This window comes from Enoplosus armatus, chromosome 14, assembly GCF_043641665.1.
Source record: "Enoplosus armatus isolate fEnoArm2 chromosome 14, fEnoArm2.hap1, whole genome shotgun sequence".
Lineage (NCBI taxonomy): Eukaryota > Metazoa > Chordata > Actinopteri > Centrarchiformes > Enoplosidae > Enoplosus > Enoplosus armatus.
In genome coordinates, this window is record NC_092193.1 from 3,161,134 (window position 1) to 3,176,830 (window position 15,697).

At 43.1% G+C, this 15,697-nt stretch overlaps 1 protein-coding gene across 1 annotated transcript in view; it reads left to right on the plus strand.

Annotated features, from left to right (window-relative positions):
* LOC139296236 (nuclear receptor coactivator 2-like) overlaps positions 1–15,697 on the plus strand; it is a 35,423-nt gene that overhangs the window by 12,565 nt on the left and 7,161 nt on the right. Inside the window, exons 4-11 of the mRNA XM_070918595.1 lie at positions 2,032–2,135; positions 3,569–3,746; positions 4,668–4,856; positions 6,355–6,456; positions 6,706–6,846; positions 7,144–7,291; positions 9,470–10,718; positions 15,387–15,627. Of these exons, the coding sequence (XP_070774696.1) occupies positions 2,032–2,135; positions 3,569–3,746; positions 4,668–4,856; positions 6,355–6,456; positions 6,706–6,846; positions 7,144–7,291; positions 9,470–10,718; positions 15,387–15,627 (2,352 nt within the window). The remainder of the gene's footprint in view (positions 1–2,031; positions 2,136–3,568; positions 3,747–4,667; positions 4,857–6,354; positions 6,457–6,705; positions 6,847–7,143; positions 7,292–9,469; positions 10,719–15,386; positions 15,628–15,697) is intronic.

The following is a 15,697-nucleotide window of genomic DNA, read 5'->3' on the forward strand; positions in this document are numbered from 1 at the left end:
TGTCCTTTCATTTTGTTTATTGTTTCTTTTCTTTCCTCGTTCCCTTTTCCTATCCCTCTTCCATTCTTCCTTAACTACATCTGTCCTTTCCTTTCCTTTTTCTTTCCTCTCCTCTTTTCTTCGTGTCTTTTTCTTTTCATACACATCTTTCCTCCCTCCTCAACAATCTCGGCCCTTTCCGTTATTTCCTTTATTTGCTTTGCCCCCTGCCCCCATCTCTTCTTCTGTCCTTCCTCTCCCTCTTCCTCTTCTCTCTTTCTGTTCTTTCTTCCCTCCCTCCATCACTCATTTTCTCATCCTCCCTCTCCTCTATTTGTTCCTGCGGTCAGCCAGTCGGTGTCCAAGAGTTTTAGCGCTGTTTGTGTCTGAAAACAACAGCTGAATAAGCACGCGCACACACACACATACACACACAGATAATACACAAGTCACACAGCTGCCTGGTCCACTTCAGAAACACGCTGTTGTCCAGCAGCCTTAGTGTTTAACTAATCTGACACAAAATGAATCGACTATGTTCATGAAATACAAGTTGATAGTTAATAGTCCATGAAAAGAACCAGTAGCTTTGTCTCGTGCAGCTTCGGGTGGAAAATGAAATATAAATGTTAGAGAACACACTCACACACACACACACGGACAAAAGCAAATAGTATTGTGCCTTGTTGTGTGTGTGTGTGTGTGTGTGTGTGTGTGTGTGTGTGTGTGTGTGAAACAACTTGAAGTAGCAGGGTGTGTATTTGTTCCACAAGTCTCATTTAATTGCAGGGTTGTATTATAGATGGAAGATGTGTGTGTGTGTGTGTGTGTGTGTGTGCTTCCTTTTCTGACAACTCAGCAGTTGTCCCTATACTCCGACTGTTTGTTGGGGGGGGCAGCATCCAATAATTAATGGTGTGTATGTACTATATATATGTGTGTGTAGCCGTAAAGCTCACTTGAGAATGCGGCCAAATGTAAGGCGTATCACATATAACATATTAAAAGGTGTTACACAAGTTTTGACAGGAAACTGAATAAGAAGATTACAAAACAAAATGCTTTCAGGTTATAAACTCTAACCAACAATTAAATGGAAACTCTGTTGACTATTTATTCAATTCTTTTTCTGGTGATCGACTAATTGAAGTAATTAACAAGGAGATTTGTGATTTAGACTCTAAACCTGAACACACAGACTGATCATGTATATCATATTGTTGAATTTAAATAAAAATGCGTACTGCGACTTTAATACCCTCCAGCCTACATGACGGCCTCTCCAGGCGCGACAGTGACATGGTTTAAGGGCTGATGACTCTGTACAGCTCTGGTCCTACAACAGGAATGTCAGCTATGTGGCCTAATGGGGCCATGGGAGGCTTAACAGTCCAGTGGTACAGCCAGGGAGGAGAGTGGAGACTGGCCTCTAATATGACTATAAATGTGTGTAATGTACCGGACATTAGTGTAGCGATACCTGCTCTCTATGACCTTCCACCACAGTGGTGGAGGACGTGGGTTATAGTTTACACTAGCAGACGGTGTAACTTAGGGTAGGACCAGCCGATCAATGTAATCAGCAAAAGGCCCTCATGTACATAAAAACATGAGTGTGTTAGTGGGTGTGTGTGTGTGTGTGTGTGTGTGTGTGTTTACAGGAGGGCGACATCATCACATAAACAACACTGTCAGTGTTTTCTGGGAATAAAAAATACCAGCTAAGAGGCAGAGCTTAAGAAAAAAATCAGACAAAATGTTATTCCCCAGAAATCAAACACACTGTGGTCAACATACAGTCAGTTACTTCTTTCGACACCAGCCGTCCTGTTGATGTTGGGCCTTAACTTTTGTGTCATCAGTGAGTCATGCATTCACTACATTCCTTCTGATAAATAAAGGCCTTTTTTTGAGATTTAGCTAGTTAATGTTATTTCTCGTCATGCAAAGACATTCATTTTAAAAATGCCCAGTGGAAGTTTGTAAACTCTTAAACCTGAGATATCAAGTGTCTTAACCAGCTCGTTTCATGTTTCTCGTTGTCTTGTACAGAAAAAGCTCCAGTGGCTGATGCTGAGGAGGTGCAGAAGGCCGACGTCTCCTCCACAGGACAGGGTGTCATTGATAAAGACGCCCTTGGGCCCATGATGCTGGAGGTAGGTTCAGCCAAACCTAAGTCCTTCTCTGTTATCATGCTCTGAGAAAAAGAGCTTTACTGGACAAATGATAGTGACACAAAACAGAACATTAGCTGGCGGTGCAATGATGCACCAAGAATGACTATTCGAACAAGTGGTACTGAATTAAATAATCTTATGTTTCAAAATGGGGCAGTACATTATGATTTTCTGTAACGTTGCGTGCTTTTCATGTATGTTGTTGTCTGAAACACGTTTAGAGCTGATGGAGCGTCTTTCTGACTTTAAGCAGCGTTGCACACAGATAAGGCTAGCAGCAATGCCGTCATCACGCCTCCTCGTGTGTGTGTTTGTGTGTGTGTGTGTGCACGTGTGTGTGGTGACGTATAACATGGGACCCAATGAGGTATAAATACCTTTCTGAAAAGCCAGATTAGAAAAGGAGGGGAGGAGCTTGACCACACTCTCTCACACACACACACACACACACACAGGCTATATATAGATTTCACCAGCCGCAACATTGGCTGAGGTGTCATTCTAGCCAAGACCCTTTCTATTCTGTTCTATTCTATTCTATTCTATTCCATTTTACACCAGTGTTCGGATGGTAAGCAGGCAGACGTACAGTATGAGGCTTGTGAAGACATGTGGCAGGCTAAAGGACAAATCACAGTCTGTACATATAGGTGGAAAATGCTGAGCTGACAGGAATGAAACACACACACACGGTGCTAGAGAGGCCCCTGTAGACATGCTGTCTTACCTTAGTGCTGTTAACACAAAAATATACCCAGATTTATTTTAAAAGGGGTAGATGTTTTGAAATTTTATGTTCACACGGATCCAAAATTGTTGAATTGTTGAATCTTGCTCCTGGAAGAAGACACTGTTTACTGCAGTTTACAGTAAACATGGCAAGCACACATATCATGCTGATCAAGAGCCAAATTTGCTGATTTAAAATGACAATAAATGGTTAAACTGTGAATGGTATTTTTGTAATGTATTTTTAGGAGGTAGCCGGACCCTGAGTGGAGGAGTAACAACTCAAGTTTCACATTCACTTGTATTAATTGAGTCTAATCAGCTTTAGGTGGAAAGTTCAGATGAAGTTTAATTAACATCCAATCTCCCCTCTTCATCCCTCTTACCTTCGCCTTATACGTTTGCTTCTTCCTCTAATCTCCCTCTGCCTTGTGTTCTTCCTCCTTTCCTTCACTCTTGCCTTTCACTTTCTCTTCTTTCTTTTCCCTCTCTCCAAACTTCCCCAATATCCTACCCCTCTATTTGCATTTTCTCCTCTCTGCTTCTATCCCTTCTTTCCCCCCTCTTCTGTCTGTCCAACCATCTCATCTTTCTCTTCTGCCTTCCTGTTCTACTCCTCATTCCCTCCCTTCATCTCAAACTTTCTGTCTCCTCTGCTCTTCCTCATTTTCCTCACCCCTCAGGCCCTGGACGGCTTCTTTTTTGTGGTCAACATGGAGGGCAACATAGTGTTCGTCTCGGAGAACGTCAGCCAGTATTTGCACTACCAGCAGGAGGAGCTGATGAGCACCAGCGTCTACAGCGTGCTGCATGTTGGAGATCACGCAGAGTTTGTCAAGAACCTCCTGCCCAAGAGCCTGGGTAAGAAACCACACTGGAATTTCAGGTCATGTGTGATGCTCCCTGGCCACCATATTGGAGGTCTTTAACTGTTGGTGGCAGACCCTGGTCACCTTGTCCTGCCCTTTGTAGTCCACAACAGTAAAAGGAATGGGGAAGATTCTCCATGATCAAGATCAAACAGGTTGGATTAATACCTGTCTTATAGTTCCCACATCTAAGTAGCTCATGTTACATGTCTAGTAGTTTCTTGTCACCAACATTACCTGCTTTGCTAAATTAGCTTTTCAGTCAACACTGCTCACTCTTCCTAAGTGACAACACAGAGCATGCACGTTGCTGTGGAACTGTCCTGTTTTTAACTTAAGTTTTAGCTTGAGATGAGTCACTTCAATTAACCTGAACAAGCTGCTGGCTGTCAAACCAGTAGGTTCATATAGCAGAGCACACAACGTTGATATTATGTTAATCTTGCATTGACAGACCTCTGTCTCCACAAGCTCACAGAGGTCTGGAGAATTGGGAGAAATTTACACTCACGATCAGTTTGAAAGAGCACAGTTGGCTCACCTTTAATATCATTCTGCAGAGAACCCAACCGGTGTTGCTATTTCTGAAGAAAAACACTGACTGAGCGTCTTATTGCTCCAATATTTTGTTGACAGACCTTGATGAAAAAGTTTTTGCTAAGCGCTAAATCCTGTTAATACTGTGGGCAGCTTCAGGGTTCAACTAACTACACACTAAAATCATTAGCATTTATTTAGCAGGTGACATACCTTTCCAGGGATTCTCAGTCAAAAGCCACATAGCCACTTCTGACTCATCTTGGTGAAACACCAGACTGCTTTAGGTCGATCTACTGTTACCGTTATTTAACATGCTTATGTTGACAGCTTCTAATGTCTCCTCTTTGCTTTGGCGTCTCTTTTTATCTTCCAGTCAATCATCGCAGCAGTGATTCGTCCAACAGGAACAGCCACACCTTCAACTGTCGTATGTTGGTCAACCCTCATGCTGACGGTGAAGCCCGGCCGGCGCCTGACCAGCAGGACGCGTCCCAGCAGAAGTATGAGACCATGCAGTGTTTTGCCGTCTCTGAACCCAAGTCTATCAAGGAAGAGGGGGAAGGTATTGTCTCATAGGCGTTTTTTCACTTTGTCTCTCACTTGCCTTCACTGTTTGTTGTTTTTCTGTCCTTTTTTATTTCTTTCTCACTGTATTTCTTTCTTTAATGTCTCTATCTGTTTTTCAGATAGAGACACATTTCAATTCAATTTTTCAGATTCAGGCTCTTCTTTTCTATTCTCTCTCTCAATCAGTCTCTTTTTGCTGCTTCCCTTTGCACTCGTTTTAATCTCTAGTTCTGACTCTCTTCATTTAGTCCCTCTTTTGTTATTTCCGTGTCTCACTATTTGTTCCTGTCTTCTAAGTTTTGCCCTTCTCCATCTTTCTATCTCTGTCTTGACTTTCTGTCATTTTCCCATCACTTTTTCCATCCCCACTTTCCCAGTCTCTTGTGTCCTGTCCTCCTTTCATCACCACTCTTCTCTACTTTTTCTCACATCCACCGGGAGAGACTAATTAGTGTGTGGCACTTTGTCATCTTCCCATCTCATCTTATCACACACATACACACAAGGGAAAAGAATCTGTCTGGCACTCTAATTTTAGATGTCTGACAACCAGATATTGTGCCAACCTCTCCCCCGACAGGAGGAGGATGTCTCGTGGACAGACTGAGGGCTGCAGGTTAAGACCGACGTTTAAGATGATGTTTAAACTGGCTTACGGCTTGATTCCACTAGGCGAGGCAGCATTGCGTTCTGGCTGTGACGCCAGAGCTGACCGCTGCCACTCTAGACTAATACTTGTGATTCCACCAGACATGCATTTCAGAAGTGTCGCAGAAGCAGCTCTCCGCTCTGCTTCACTATTTTAAGTGAAGAGCTCGTCTATTTTTGATGGAAGCAGCACAGAGCAGATAAGCCGGGCAGGAAGTCCGACACAGGAATGGCATAGAAGAGCATCTGGTCAATTTTCAAAATAAAACACCCTGTGCAGACTACCAGTCGTATATCAACAATAAACACATAAAAAGAAACCATTTAACTAGAAGCACAAAAATCACAAAAAAAGGAAAAATTATCAAATCAACCTCATAGAGCCATGCACCCCCCCCCCCCCCCAGCTTCAGAGCTAGGTCTGAGTTTGGGCAATCAGATCCATTGTGATTTTACTTAAAAGTGAACTCTTGGAAACATTATCTCTGTGAAGGCACAGACGGAAAGACAGACAGTATGAGGAATGAGGCAGACCTATTGCCTTGTGTTTTTAATGAGGGAAGCTTTGAAGCTATAACAGGTGGGGAGCCAGTACAAGACCACCCAAGAGAGGGAGAGTGAGCTCACAGTTACCTACAAACACACACACACTTCGACACACAGAATGGTTGCCTTTTAGGGTTTTAACTCCCACCAAAGGAAAAAGGCAGTCACAATTGAAATCACACAGCCCCTCTCTCTTCCACCCTTCCCTTATTCTTATATACGCGCTGTATCCCATTGCATTCAGGTGTAGTAGGTGTTGGTGAAGGATCATTTTAACCCATACTTTTCCAAACATGCAGATTTCCAGTCGTGTCTCATCTGTGTGGCACGAAGAGTTCCCGTCAAAGAGAGACCTGTGATGCCCTCGTACGAGAGCTTCACCACGCGACAGGACCTTCAAGGTAGGACCGGAGGAGGAGGATCCACCGTTAATAGGTCATGTGCTCAATGTAGATCAGTGTAGCGTTGTGCACATCCCATTCGATAAGTGTATTGTAGGTTGTCTGAAAACATAACCATTTTATAATCAGTTTTTTATTAGGTCAGGAAATTAGTGGTAAAACACTAAATAATTGCCCCACTGCTCTTGAACAGGCAAATATCTAAAACTTGACAGTAGTCTGTTAACATCAGGTCTTCTACTTGTCCAGGTAAGATCACGTCCCTGGACACCAGCCTGCTCCGTGCGTCCATGAAGCCGGGCTGGGAGGACCTGGTTCGGCGTTGCATTCAGAGGTTTCACCTGCAGAATGAGGGGGAGACATCCTTCGCCAAGAAACACCAGCAAGACGGTGAGTAAGACAACTCAGAGCTCACCCTGCAGCCTGTTACTCATTCACCAAACATAATGGAAGGATGATCCTCCAAATATCTATGCTGGAAATGTCCCATGTATTAAGTACACCTGTAGCTTTCTAGGGTGTCAACTAAAGATTATTTTCATGATAAGAAATGATAACTCTCTCTTTTTTTAATTCACTATAAAGCTTCATTTCTTTATCTTTTTGGGGAAAAGCATATCATATGTCTCGCTCAATGGCTGTCATGTGTTATGATGTTGATGTCTGTCTGTGTCTGTCTCTTTGCAGTGTTGAGGAACGGCCATGCCCTCAGCCCTCTGTACAGATTCTCCCTGGCGGACGGCACCATCGTCTCAGCCCACACCAAGAGCAAGCTGGTCCGATCTACAGCCACCAACGAACCACAGCTCTACATGTCGCTGCACATCCTGCAGAGGTACCAGCCACTCTTTCTCTACCTCTGTCGCTACTGCAAAATGTCTGTTTTGCTAAAACATTCTATATTTAGTCTTTTAGTGTAAGTTAAATAAGATCTGTTTCTTAGTTTCCTGTCCAACAGAAAAGACGCAGCTTCAGGCTGATTAAGAAGGTTTTCCCTTGTTTTCTACACTTACTGATCTCAAACCTTTTTTTTATAGTAAGAGCCTCCCCTGGACAAGAGATTTCTCTGAACTGAATCTTTTATTTTAGTTAAGTTAAGGTTGAGTTTATGGTCTGCTGATCCCAGTGTAAGAAGCTTCTTAATGAAAATTATTCTACACAGACTTGATGTACTTGAATCTACATTATTGAAAACAGTTAATGAACCAACATATTTTTGATATGCTTATACTTACGTACTATAGCTTAGTAGTAGCATTTTTTAACATGTTTAAACAAAAATGTACTTTACTTTCAATCTCAGCCTAAAACCCATATTGAGAGCGAGACTCTGTATGTTTAGAGGCAATAAATCATCTCAGCCAACAAGACCTGAAAAGCGACATTAAAAGACTTTCTCTTGCATCTGCAGTGAGTCAGTCGAGGGGCAGCTTCCCACCTCTGATTTCTTGATAATGAATCTCCTGTTGGACACCCAGTTTTCTCCAAAGTAACCTTTATTGAAATTGACTACTATCATTTTAAGACATAATGACTTTAATTACACAATAAGATATATATTATCTTCCTTCCCCAGTCGGTCTGTTTGTCCACAGTATCACATGTTCTCTCTCAGTGTTTGTGGTTTCTTCTTGATTTGGACAAAGTGGGGACACAGCAATGTGGATTAAGAACAAAGAGCCCGTTATTCAGTGCTGCCGCCACATGTATAGACCAAAACTGACACAAACACTACCAGTCAGTCCAGTCTACAGTACCACCATCCCTCCCTCCCACCACTGGTAGCAACTGCGACCCGCCCAGCATCCAGCCTTTGGTATGACCATTCAGAGTCAGGAATTGGACAGCGGTCAGAAAACAATGCCAGGACTGTTACCCGGAGCATTCGGGGATCAATGGCGAGAACTTGGCCCTTTTACTTACACAAGTTTCACATACAAAATTATCGTTCCAGCATTCGGCACAATCAGAGCTTTGTGTGTTTGGTGTGGGGCTGAATCTGATCCATGTTTAAAGCTCTCTCTCTGTTACAGCTTTAGGCCTCGTTACAACTTTGTTTTCTCAGTTGTGTACACTGTTTCAGAGCTGCTCTCTGTTCCGCTTTATGACATGACTGATTGAAGCTGAAAGAAGGGAGTTACGGAACCGCTCCATACTGTACTTTTTACTGAATATATCAAAATGTTATATGTTGAAGTTTTTACATCAATTATTAAACCAAGTCAAGAATTGAGTGTGAAAGTTCTTGAAAACAGTTTGTCCCAAAACACCAGTATACTTGTGACACACAATTAGCTGTTTGCTGTTTAGCTCCATTTAGCCTTCTAAGCATCAGTAATTCTGAGGTACAGGAACTGTATTTATCAAAAGTAAGGTAAAAACATTGTTATATACTGTTATCAGGAAAACTAGACTGAACAAGCAATGTTTTGACCCTACCTGGTCTTCATCAGCTAAATTGCAACATGACAAAGGGAACGATTTAATAAAGGCAATCACTTTAAATTGTACTCTCAAGATATGTTGTCAGAAATCACAAAAGACTAGACATAGAAAATACGTTGGTGTAATTGAAAAATTTAAATTAAATGGTGCTGCAGCATAATATAAAAACATTGTACATGATTCAGTAGACATCAAAAATATGTGTAAAGGGAGGAAAAATCCTCCTGTGATGAAGAATATGTATGTATTGTAGTTACAAGGTGACCATAAGCAGTATAATACCTTCTGAATTAGATTTTCCATGACTATAATGAATTCTGCGTCACTTAAGATGGTTCTTTGCGTCCACGTCATCCATATTACAATTGTGGAATGTAAAGCTTGCAGGTTTTATCCCTTTATGTATTGTATATTGCTTTGACAAGCCTAATTTATTCAGGGAACATTAATTAACCACCAACAACATCATCATTCTCATCTACATGTTCACACATACAATCTGTCTATGTACAACCAGCACTCCCCTGGACCAGGTCTGATTCTTGTGTCTCTTTTCTTTTCCTTCTAGGGAGAACATGGGTGGCATGACCACAGACATACCTGGCGGTCAGGGCATGGCCAAGCCAATGACCCCAACCAGTGTGGGTGGTCCCTCCCCTTCCCCTGATGCCAGTGTCACCAGCAACACCCACCACTCCGCCACGTCCTCCAGTGGCCCCGGACGTGGTTTTGGGGCCGTATCGGGTCGGGCGCCCACGCCTCAGGGAAACAGCCACGCACTCAAGCTGGGCAGTCCTTCAGCCCAGGGAAGCCCCAGCGTCACCTCAGGGGCCCAAGGTGCCATGCTGTCTCCTCGTCATCGCCAGAGCCCCAGCATGGCGGCTAGCAGCAGCAGCTGTAGTAGCCCTCACCTCCCCCAACACCCCCCCGGTTCTTTCTCTCCTGCAACCGGCCTCCACTCGCCAGCATCCGTATGCAGCAGTACAGGAAATGGCCAAGGGTTCAACTCCCTTAGTGCACTGCAGGCTCTCAGCCAGGGCCACAGGGTTTCTCAGGGACTCACCGAGGGGCAGCATTCAGAGTCACCTGACAGAAGGCCGATTGGTCTTCAGATCCCTCTTCACAGCAGCAGCACCGGTAGCCAACAAGTCAAGAACAATCCCAGCTTAGAGGCTGACTTATTTGGAACCTTTGGGGAGCAGCAAGACTTGTTGTCATCACAAAACCAAGAGGGTGAGCAGGAGGAGAGGAAAGACGGTGACTCTGAAAGCTTCGGTGGTGAAGGAAGCTTAGGGGAGCTCGGCGATGCCCCAAATCGCCTTCTGAACACTAAAGGGCACACAAAGCTGCTCCAGCTCCTCACCACCAAATCAGAACCCTCTGATCCGTGCTCACCAACCCCTCTGGGGGACGACCAGGACTGTAAGGACCAGCTGGGTGGGATTGGGGGTGTGGGTGGGGCTGGGCATAACAACCACTCCACCTCGTTAAAGGAGAAACACAAAATCCTCCACAGGTTGCTACAGAACAGCACCTCACCCGTGGAGTTAGCCAAGCTAACGGCTGAGGCTACCGGAAAAGACCCCATCGGTCCAGAGTCGGCTGCAGGGGACAACATGGCCGCCCTAGGTGAACTCTGTACAAAGCAGGAGCCAGGGAGCCCCAAAAAGAAGGACAATGCGTTGCTTCGCTATCTGTTGGATAGGGATGATAACGGCATCCTGGATAAAGCCATCAAGATGGAACCTGGTGACGGACCGAAGCTGTCCAACGTTAAGACAGAGAAACAGGAAGCGGGTTACAACATGGCGGACCAGGTCAGTGTTGTTGACAGTAATATTCATGGTCAGTGTTGTAACAATTAATCTGCTATTGGATTAATAGAAAAGTATTTGCCAGCAATTTTGATAATCAATTAATCATTTTAGTAATTTATAATGCAAAACTGGACTTTGACTCTGTCCATCTTCTCCAACTCCTCACTAAAAAGAAAGTCATCCCTCAAAATAAAGGGTTAGGTTTAGTTAGTGAGTGAGTTAGTCTTTAAGCAGTTACCTCTGACTGCTAACTCACCTCATGCTAACTGCAATATTCAGACTCCTTAAACTGTTGTGACAGTTTTAGTGGAGACGAGAGTGATGTTACAGAGTAATGTTTCTTTTACCTCACAAACAGTCCGAAGCTGGCAACAGACAAAAGTTTATTTTTGGCCTGTCGTCAAGTTACTTATGGAAATGTGAATTAGTGACAGCGGACATGATGTGCTAAAATGCTTGATATGAGAGAGTTTAGCAAATGCAGTTTATTTTCGGGACCGGGACCCAAAATGTAACTGGCTATCAAAACCCAATCCTACAGACACCCTATCCTTAATATGACATGTGTATTCACATGTAAAACATGCTAACGTTTACATTAGTAATGTAAGCCTGCTAATAGTTAGCATTTTAGCACGCTTTGTTAGCATTTGTCTCAGAGTACAGTGTGGGCTGATGTAGTTTGTAGTTTCAGAGGTTTATGTCATAAATGGAGGCTGAAATTTTGATCTGCTCATGGTGATACGTGAAAAGTCATTGGACCCCCAAAGTCATTTGGATTCATCCTCTGGGTAACATTAATGTCTGTACCAAATTTAATGGCAATCCATTCAATAGTTGTCTCGAGCCGTGGCACTAGCATGGCTCACACGTTGAATCAGAAAGGTGTTAGTATGCATCATCAGGTTGCATAAGAATGGTTCAGGTAATATCTGAGATGTCTTGTTTGAGGGGCAGATGGACAAAACAACACTCTGTCTTCTGAGTAAATAAAAATAATGTAGGAATCTGTCCACTTAACAAATTGACATATGGATGCATTTAACAGCTCCTATAAACACCTTCAGTGAGCTGACACTCGGTGTTTGATTCTGTCGGACGTGTGTTGACTTACTCTTTAGGCAGCTGATGGCAGGATGTCAGGAGTTAGTACACTCCCTGAAACACAAGATGCTCTGGCAAGGGAGGCAGAGGAGTACTGTTTAAACTTCTGTGTGTGTGAGTGAGAAAAAGAGAAGCCAAGAGTTATTGGAATACATACAGGTTGTGTGTGTAGCTATGATTTACAGTGAGAATGTTTATGTACTGTATTTGAAACAGACGGCGCTCTTGCAGGAATAGCAGAGGAGTTCTGTTTATATGACTCAGCATGTAGGAGTGTTTGGATGCGCTTGTACATGTATATGTGCAGTATGTCTGTTTGTACATTACTCTTTGTTTGTTGTACTGTGTGTGTACAAATGTACATTTGTGTGCAAACGTCCCAGAAGAAGAAGTACAAAAAAAAACCTTCTAGTTTTTAAAGTTGTGGTATTTACTGGTGCAGATCGTTTTGGTTTTATATGTCCAGGTTTTGACTTGTCCCTCTGAGATTTCCTTTTCCACCCCACGGTTACTCTGAATAATCCACAGACCTGCTTGATTAAAAGGTTTCTCATACTTCATTCAGACTGACACAGTGACGCAGGTTCACAACCCTCCTCCCTAACTGACTTGAAAATGGGTCGGATGATGCCCAGCTTTGGTTACCATGTGTCTACTAAGGATGGAAATTAATTAGATGATAATGACATATAAAAATCATTCAACCTACTTCATGGTTTAGCAGTGAGACATACACACTGCAGACTAGAGTCTCTGCTAAGAGACTCGACCAGAGATTAATTTGTGACGGCAGTTAGGCTTCATTTGAACGGTTCCAGTGTGCGTTTCGTAGACCTGCATCATACGTGTGTCTCTTGTTTGAAAGGGGTATCAACCCATCGCATTAATCCATATTGGTCTCTGCTTACCCCTGTCCCACCTCGGCTCCACCCAGGCTTCACTTTTTCTTTTCTGTTTTTCTTTTTTTTGGTCCACATTTGGATTTTGAGTAAAGTAAATCAAACTAATGGTTTCAGCAGCACCAATATTATAACGTGTAGCACTCCCTCTCTTACAGTTATTGCTTAGTTTGAACAGAGCAAAGAGTAGCCAGTTCAGAGAGTGCATTGACATAGTTAAAGTTAGCTCCAGGAAGGGGCTGAAGGAGGACGGCTAAGGTTCAAAAGTCTGACATCCTCCTACCAACAGTTGTGCCTCCGGACATCGGAGGCTGCTGCCAGAGGGCAGGTAGTCATTCAGAGGCTCCCACCCTGGATGGCTTGGTTTGTAGTTTGTAGAATAAGGTGACGCCTTGTCGAGCTGGTCTTCATGGTGCCAGGAACATGCTTTTTCAAGTGAGTTTAGCGCTGTTGAGATGATATTCCAGTTTCCCAGGAAGACAAAGCAAAGAAAAAAAGTAGCCGACGAACAGAAAGTCAACATGTCGCAAGAGAGAATGCAAGTAAGCTTGCATGTGTTCCCAGTGAAACTTTATACAGCACATTTTCTGAACATTTGCAGGGGCTTTAAATTAGGAATTAGACAACAGACAAATAATATAAAAAATATGAGGGGCAGAGTGTGTGTGTGTGTGTGTGTGTGTGTGTGTGTGTGTTATGAGAAAGTGAAGTAGAGCATGTGACAGTATGTGTTGTGTATCTGGGTTATAAAGTGTGTGTTTGTGTAAGACTGTGTACATACATTTCATGGTTTGTATATTTTTATTACAGTGTATTTGTGCTAGTGCATATCACTGTGTATGTGTGTGAAAGCCAACATGTGACAGTGTGTAGAATTTCTTAGTGTGTAATTGTGTGTTTAAAATATGTCTTGTGCTGTGTATTATTTGTGTATTATTAAGGTTCTATGACCTTATTCAACATCGGATGAAGTTTTATCCCTTTAAAACTCTTCTTCTTTCACAGGCATGATATAATGTGTAGGTGGAGAGCATTACGCAAAGCATTACCCATTCTAAGAAACTATGCTTACAGACTGTACTGGAGTCAGAATATAGAATACGTTAAACACAATATACATTTTCTAACTTATCTCCATCCTCTCTGATATTTTCTGCCATGCGTGACTGAGTGATGTACAAATTTGGCTTCTCTTCCATTCTTCTCTACAATGCAACATGGAACTTTGTTGAGCTTTGTCCTCTAAACCTGGCACAAAAGAAAGGCAGTGTGGTTGCTTAGCAGAGAGCAGCAGCAATCTCCATTGAAAATAATGTCCTTTGTCTGCACAATGTCGCATTTGCGTGTTGAGAGTGAAATCCTGGTAAAGACTGAAAGATACCAGTAAGGTATGGCTTTTTACTAACATCTAGTGGAAGCTGTGGGAAACTACAACAATGTTTGCAAACGTTTGTTACCTACTACAGTCCCCAAAGTTTTTCAAAGAGAATTTGAGTTGTGATTTGCTAGCTAAAGTTAGTGTGGTAATATTCAAATCTTCATCCATGTATTAGATTGTATGTATAAACTTAGAAACAGCTACTGGAGGCACAACGCAAGAACCATTGGGTGTTTGTGAAACAGTGACCGGCAGCAATGCTGACATTTAATATGCTGCACAAACAAAGACATCAGCTCTACATGGCTAAAGTTAGTGCAGGTTCTTCACCTGTCCACAAAAACTGGATTATGAAAAGTTGGGGGGACATGCCCCGCACATCCCCATTTGAAATGATGCCCTTGATATGTAGCCGTGCTGTGGTCACCGTGCATGTGTGTTTGTGTTTGCGTGTGTGTGCATATACAATCTGGCAAAACAGAGCTGTGACTGTGGGTCTTATTGTACATCACACATGACCTCATTAGTGCCGGCAGTTTATTTTTAGCTCCTCCTCTATTCATCAGCCAAACTGCCGGAGGAAACCATTCCTGTCTGTGTGTGTGTGGGGTGGGGGGTTAAATTACACTGTAATACTGGGTGTGTGGGGTGGGGGTGGGGGGTTCAGTTTGTTTGTTCGCATCAAAAAGTGAATATCAGATATCATGTTTTCATTAGACGAAAGTTTCTTTTCACATGCAAGGATAAACATATTTCTTTGTAGCAAATCGCTGGAAGCATCAGAAACCCTCAAAATGTCTTTAAGATGATCCTGAACTTAAAGCTTGCCTGGTTCTTTTTTTGGCAAAACCAGTTTCATCACCTGCATGTAAGAGAGTAACCTCTTCAAAAGCAAAAACATGTTTTAGATATAAGGTAGCAGTCAAATAGAAAGTTCTCTCTCATCACGACGATACTGCATGTGCTTTAAATTAAGATTCACACGGAGGGTGAAAAGGTCTTTTTTTTGTGTGGATTTGGGTTCATGTTGAAATCTTAAACCAAGTTCAGTGGGATGTCTGGATCAACACTCCAATATCCAGTCCAAATTCTGTGAAACATGGACATTTTTAGTCCTTGAATTTCAGCGGTCGTTGAGATTTCCTTTGACTTGATATCAAAGTTTATGTGGGAACCCAGTTAAAATGATGTCAGGTGGTGTTCACACTTCGTAATGTTTCGTACCAGTTAAGCTTGTCATTTTATGTCTTCTGATGTCTGTCTGATTTTTCCTTTGGCTGATCTCAGACCAGTGAGTTGGAGGACCTGCTGGAGGACCTGCAGAGTGGCGGCCAGCAGCAGCTGTTCGTGAGCCAGCCACCAGTCAGAAGACCAGCCTCCTCTTCGTCCTCCTCTTCCTCTGTCCCGCCTGGTTCCTCTGTGGACAAACAGACCATCATCAGCAACATCCTGCAGATGACAGACAGCAGCGGCAGCAGCAGCAGCCCCCCCAACCAGCACAGAGCCTTCCCTCCCATCAGCCCTGCAAGTACGTCTGCACCACTGCGTTCATCCGATGACTTCTGGCTCTTAACAATGTTTATGATGTATAATACTGT